The sequence below is a fragment of the Microtus ochrogaster genome, linkage group LG7_11 (genome assembly GCF_000317375.1).
Source record: "Microtus ochrogaster isolate Prairie Vole_2 linkage group LG7_11, MicOch1.0, whole genome shotgun sequence".
Lineage (NCBI taxonomy): Eukaryota > Metazoa > Chordata > Mammalia > Rodentia > Cricetidae > Microtus > Microtus ochrogaster.
In genome coordinates, this window is record NC_022032.1 from 19857575 (window position 1) to 19864511 (window position 6937).

Below are 6937 nucleotides of genomic sequence, written 5' to 3' on the forward strand. Positions count from 1 at the left end.
AAAGAAAAGAAAAAAATTCTTTTTTGTGCCTAGATTGATATTTTATTCAGATATTGACATCGTGTAAAAGTTGTAATATGTTTTGAATGGTCATTTTTCACTTATAGCAATTTCTCCCTGCCACAGTTTTTAACAGCTGTGTGTGGGCCTATGGTATTCCTCTTGGTCCATGTAATAGCTTTGTTTTTCTTCAGGAAGTGTTAAAGGCAAGTGCATTTACTTAACACTCTTGATTGCTAATTCCAAATAACCTGTATCGCCGTTTCCAGTCAGGGCGATGAAGGTGCTTGCTTTTCCCGGTTAGGACTAGCTCTTCGGAGCGCTGGTGGCCTTGTGGGTTGCCTGACTTTCTCCATCTTCAGCAGGTCCACCCTGCTGCCCTGACTCTAACCTGGATGGTGTTCCCTCACTGTGGCGAATCTCTAGCATACCTCTGGGGGGATCCTGCTCCGCTTTCCTGCCCACTCAGGGTGGCTAAAGTTCACTGTGCCCAGGGGTGGGGTGAGGGTGGGGAGTGGTTCTCTACTCGCTTACGCCCCTTCCCAGCCTTCCTGGTCGGCTTTCAGGTCCTCCCTGGGGGAGGGAGTTACCTTGCCTGTGCGGGAGGCATCCTTGGCTGGAGAGCAAATCTTAGGCTGTCTCTTGGCACTTCTCCATATAACACTCTGGATGCGGCTTTCCCCGAGGCTTGGGGTTTTGTCTGCCAGTGTAATTGCATGTCCTTAATAGCTTCCAGACTTTTCCTTATCTGTAATAATATCCTCTTGTATTTTGTAAGCTACCATAGAAGATGATCTCATTTTGGTCTTTCATCGGGATTAGGGTTTCGTCTGTGTATTGAAACAGATGGAACTGAAAGTCCTCTTCTCTGTCCGGTAGGAAGGCAGCTTTACCCTGTGTGCAGTCAAAACTGCTTATGAGCTTATACCCTTTTTCTGGGGGAGGGGATCATACTGTCCCCTACATCAAGGATTTAGGTGAATGATACCTGTGGGCCAAAGGTAGCCTGCCATTTATTTTTGTACAGCCTTGTGAACTAAGAATGGTTTTTGTTGTTTGTTGTATTTTTTTTAAATGATTTAAATAAACTGGATGGGATGGCTCACACCTGTTTATAATCCTAGCACTTAGGAGGACTCCTGTACATTGAGTTCAAAGTCAGCCTGGAATACACAGTGAAACCCTGTCTCAAAAAATCAAATAAAGGTGACCTAAATGAAGATGTCTCATGCCCTGTGAAAATGATAGGAAATTTCAGTGCCCAGAAGTCAGTTCTGTTGAAACACAGCCATGTTCATCCCTCCCTAGCTTGTCAGTATCTGCTTCTGTACATAATGGTTCTGCTTAATAGTTGGTAGAGAGATCCTATGGCCACCAGAATCTAGTCTACTCTGGTCTCATACAAGTGTTTCACCTTTCCCTGTTCTGAATCATCAAAGTCGTGGCGAGATTCAAAAGTGTCAAGTGCTTCTAGGAACCGCAGGACTCCTTAGGAGGACCGTAGGGTCCTCAGGAGAAGAGAGTGGTCCACACGGTCTCCATTTCAGTGACTGCTTTTATTCACTTTTAGAGAGCTGGTCAAAAGCACAAGCCTAAGGACCCGTTTGACTTCTCGGATAATTCTGCCTCAAGCATGCTGGGAGAAATGGGAGATGAAGAGGAGCTGAATGAGTCCTTCGGTTTGTGTTCTCCATTCCTGTCAGGACGTGGACGCTGCGACGCTTAGTTAGCATGTCCGTTATCTAAGGCCGGAGCAGGTTTGGCCTGGAGAACCTCCCCACACCAGCCAGCCCCCCTTCCCTTCCTTTGGTCCCTGGACACTGTAAATTTACTTCCAAACTCTATGGCTTTGTCTCTTCTGACATTTCATATAAATAGAATCATAGACTATCTATCCTGTTCTGGTGAGCTTCTTTGAATTAGCATCACGTTTTCAAGGTTGTAGCGTGTATCTACTTCATTCTTAAATTTTATGGCTTACTAATGCTCAGTTGGCTTTGGGTTCTCTTTATCTTGATCATAGTGCTGTGCTGCTATGAACATTCATGGTCAAGGTTGTGTGTGTCTGCGTGCGTGTGTGTGTGTGCATGTGTGTGTCTGTGCGTGCATGTGTGTGTGTGAATGTGTACATGTGTGTGTCTGTGCGTGCATGCGTGTGTGTGTGTGTGAATGTGTACATGTGTGTGTCTGTGCGTACGTGTACGTGTGTATGTGTGTGTGTGCTGTTTTCTGAGACATACCCCTAGGAGAACTGTTGAATCTATAGTGAGTTTATACCAACTTTGGTGTTAACATTCTGACTTTTTTATTCTAGCCAGTCTAGTGAGTATAAAATAATGTCTCCTTGTGGTGTTGTATGCATAGAGGGTTAATCTACACACAAACTTTACGATTTTAACCAGTTTTAAACACAGCAGTCCGTGGCAGAGAGGTCCGTTCACACTACTGAGCAGCCATCTCTCACCATTCATCTTCAGAACTCTCAGTATCCTGAACTCAGACTCCATAGCCAGTAAGCAGCTCCCTGTTCTCATGGCCCAGCCCCAGGCAGCCACTCTGTGAACTGGGCGACTCTAGGAGCCTCACGTGAGAGGAAGGTACATGGCTGTCTCAGTTAGGGTTGCTATTGCTGAGATGAAGCACCGTGGCCAGGGCAAGCTGGGAGGAAAGGGTCTGTTTGGCTTATACTTGTCTTCACTGCTATCATCGAGGGAAGTCAGGACAGGAACTCAGGACAGAAACCTGGGGGCCGGAGCTGATGCAGAGGCCATGGAAGGGTACTGCTCACTGGCTTGCTTCTCCTGGAGCCTGCTTTCTCATAGAACCCTGGACCACAGGTCCAAGAATGGCCCCACCCACAATGGGCTGGGCCATCCCCCATCAATCACTAATAAAAAAAAATGCCTTACAGGTTTGCCTGCAGCCTAATCTTCTGGAGGCTCCCTCCTCTCAGATGACTTGACTTGTGTCAAGTTGATATCAAACTGTCCAGCACATTTGTCCTGTGTATCCAGCTAATTTCATCCAGTGTATTGCCTTTCGGGTCATGACGCTCATCGTGATTCAGAACTGCCTTTTGTCCTGTTACGAGTGTCTGTGGTGCTGGGGAGCGGCTCAGGATCTTGCCTACAGTACAGGACTGTTTCTGTAAGCCCAATTCCAGCTGAATGTGGTAGCGCACTGTAACCATCACCCCTGGGAGGTAGAGGGAGGCAGTAAAACCATCTGTCGAAAGTCAGGCTTGAGTATACAGCCTGGGCTACATGAAGCTTGATCTCAAAACACAGCAGCAACAGAAAGCGGACTTGGTCATGCACTCATCTGTCAGTGGAGATTTGGTGTGCAGGTGTCTCCGAGTCCCTGCTTTCACTATTGTGCAGGTGCCCACAAGTAGGACCCCTGGGGTGTACGTCAGCCACACCGGTTGTAGGGCTGTGTGTTTGAGGACTCCTCGATGCCCACAGTGGCTGCCACAGTTTATATCCTACATCGGTGTGTGTGGCTCAGCTCCTGGCTTACCCAGCCTTGCTACTTTGGGCTTTCTCCTCTTTCTTCTCTTTCTCTTTCCTCCTTTCTCTTATCCTGGTTATACTTATGTAAGAGATGTGAAATGTATCTAATGGTTGTATGCGCATTTTTATAATGATGTCAAATATCTTCTGGGCGTGCTCTTGATAGGTCGTTAAACTTTAGAGAAGCTGACTTGTGAAAGTTCAGGACTGATTTCTTTATCTTTGGACATCCACTGATGACCCTCACTCCCAGCTGTAGAAGAAATCAATACCATTGCTTAGTTGAGGGCATCACGGAATATATTATCAGCCTTAAAATCATGCAGTTGACATGTTCAGTATTTAAACTGCTATTTATTTTGGAAAGAAAACTTTTAAGTTTGTACATCATACTAACATTGGAACATGAAAAAAAAAAAAAAAACCCTGGTTGCTTGGCTCTTCCCAGCTCCCCTTGCAGCAATTACGTCTGTTGAGACTGGTCACCCACCTCCTTTGCCCCTTCAGATTTTCCATCCCTGCTCTATCCACCGCCCCCAGCAGGTAGGAGCAGCCTTAGCATCCCCTTTCCCTGCCTTTCCACCAAGGCCATGTTGTCACCTACGTCTTCCTTCAGGTTCACTTCTTGCTCTAGTGTAAAGGCCTAGCAGTCCAGGTGAACTCGAGAGGGCAGGCGCCCTCCCCAGTGCCATCTAAAGGCTCGGTGCTTGTGAGTGATGAAGTCAGAGGGGTGCACTGTAAGCTTGAGCAGTTGATAACTAGCGCAGCAGCCTCGAGGGGTGTGTTCGATAAAGCACATGCAGAGTGGTAAAGAAAGACCCAGTCAGGCTTCCTACTCATGTTTCTCTTGTGTTATGAAAACATTTCTATTAATATACATGAGATATAGATATATAATTTGAAAACATGCCTTTAAAATTTCTTTTTAGATTTATTTTAGTTTGTGTGTATGAGGGTTTTGCTTGCATGTATGTCGGTGCCGTGTGCATGCTTGGTGGTTATGGAGGCCAGAAGAGGATGTCTCGGAGTTAGAGTTACAGAAGGTTAAAAGCCGCCTTCTGGGTTCTGGGAGTCAAGTCCAGGTCCCTGACAAGAGCAACAAGTGCTCTTAGCCAGTGAGCCTCTTCTCTAGCCCCTGGAGCCATGTTTTTATTGGCAATAAGGTTTACATCTTCTATTACTGAGGGACGAGTTAAAACATATCTGGGAAGTGGCGTGTGGGATAGACTTTGATTTGCTTGACCATTTAAACAAAGATTGCCTGGTATCCCTGTCAGGGAATACACCTCATTCCCTAGACAGCCCGTGGTAAACTTGCTCTTCTGTGTTTGTAGACCCTCCTCTGCACAGTACTGTTATTGATGCCGAAGAGGAGCTGCCCAAAAGGCCGCCTGTCTTTCCAGCCGCTCACGGAAGAGAAGAGGGCAGAAGGTATGGGTCCATCTCAAGCAGATTGTTTGGTTTATTTGGGGAGGGCTAAATTTACTTTAACTATTTTTTTAATTATATGTGTGGGTGTGTGCAAGTGAGCACAGGTGCCCTAGGACTCCAGAAGCGTTGGATCCCCTGGTGCCGGAGTGTTTTGGTTAGGGCTTTATCTCTGTGAAGAGACACCATGACCATGACAATTCTTATAAAGGAAAGCATTTAATTGGGGTGGCAACTTACAGTTCAGAGGTTCAGTCTGTTATCGTCATGATGGAACATGTTGGCCTGCAGGCAGACATGGTGCTGGAGAGGTAGCTGAGAGTTTTACATCTTGATATGCCAGCAACAGTGTAACGTCTGTACTACTTCATGTGCTACAATCTTGTAGTGCCTGTACTACGTGTATTACGGTACTATGCCTGTACTACGGGATGGTTCACGGGCCTGGCAAGGGCCTGGAGATTGACACACACAAATACAGACAGAGACAGAGACACAGGTCTTGAATTCCCCAAAAATGCCCCCTTTATTGTGTTCCAGGGCAGCTTATATAGGAATCCTTAACTGATAGCCACGCCCCAGCCAAACCCACCAGAAACCACTCCCCTACCATCAGGAACTCCTGAGGGTCTCGTGCTCAGAGCAGCTGCAAACACAGGAAAACAAGTTGTTTTGCTCAGAGCAGCAGCAAGCATTGGAAAAACAAGTTGTTTACAGGAAATTTAGGATCTGGGGGTCCACAGTCCCCAACACAACAAGAAGTGAACTGCCTCACTGGGCATGACTTGAGCTTACATGAGACCTCAAAGCCATCCTCCCACGAGACCACACCTCCTCCAATAAGGCCACACCTCCTAAAGGTGTCACTCCCAATGAGCTTGATGGGGACAATTACATTCAAACTACCCCACAGAATTACAGATGGTTTTGTAAGGCCTGCCCGCGGCAGGTAGAAAACCCTTCACGGCCCACTGGTTTTCACGCTGAAGCGTCGTGTGGAGAATGTCATGCACACGGTGCTGATGGCTTGTTGTTTGACAGCTTGAACCTTTCTGAGACCAAAGCAAGAGGAAGCAGTTCTCTAAAGAGCAGCACGAAAAAGGTATGCGGGACTGTTCTTCTCTATTTCTAAGAAACCTTTTTACTTGGAGTAGATGCAAATAGAGAAAAAAATCCTGTAGCAGTATTTTTTCATACAGAAAAGTCTTAGAAATGTTTTTTATAATAATGATATTCATTTGTGTGTGTTTGTATGTATGTGGTATGTACAGTGTGCAGCGGACAGCTGTGGGGGTCCACTCAACACTTCTACCCTGTGGGTCTTAGGGACTGAACTGGACAGCTGTGGGGGTCCACTCGACACTTCCACACTGTGGGTCTTAGGGACTGAATGCAGACCTGGTGGCACATGCCTCTCCCTGTCACACTATCAGACTAGCCCAGGAAAAATATGTTTATGCCCGAAATGTTATGAAAGACTTCTCAGCTCTCCTCCCCAGCCAGTTGCTGTGGCATTCGATAGTGTACTCAGGTTGTGGCTCTCAAGGGCCGAGAGAGCTGGGTGACATTCTAATCCTGCTGTCTTCTGGATGCTGTGCTCAGTTTTGATGTTTATGAGTGAGAAATGGGAATCCCATAGTTTCTTGACAAGAAGTCATAAGATTTAACTTTTCTTTGGAAACAGGGTTTCTCTGTGTAACAGCCCTGGCTGTCCTCAAACTCACTTTGTGGACCAGGCTGGCCTTGAGCTCGCAGAGATCTGCCTGTCTAAGAGTTGAATTTTCTAAACAAGCAATGCTGTTTCCTTCATAGCCAAGGAGAAAGCTTGAGCCCATCAGCGATGAGTTTGAGAGCTCTGAAGATGACGTAAGGAGGAAAGTGAGGTCCACAGAGAGAACACCTGCACAGCAGCCCCAGGCGGCACCCCCTGTGAAGCCGGCACAGCAGCCCCAGGCGGCACCCCCTGTGAAGCCGGCACAGCAGCCCCAGGCGGCACC

General features: G+C 46.9%; 1 protein-coding gene across 1 annotated transcript in view; it reads left to right on the top strand.

The window, feature by feature from the left end:
• Positions 1-6937, top strand: part of Cenpu (centromere protein U) — a 25924-nt gene that overhangs the window by 2209 nt on the left and 16778 nt on the right. Inside the window, exons 3-6 of the mRNA XM_005362651.3 lie at positions 1571-1679; positions 4847-4943; positions 5982-6042; positions 6753-6932. Of these exons, the coding sequence (XP_005362708.1) occupies positions 1571-1679; positions 4847-4943; positions 5982-6042; positions 6753-6932 (447 nt within the window). The remainder of the gene's footprint in view (positions 1-1570; positions 1680-4846; positions 4944-5981; positions 6043-6752; positions 6933-6937) is intronic.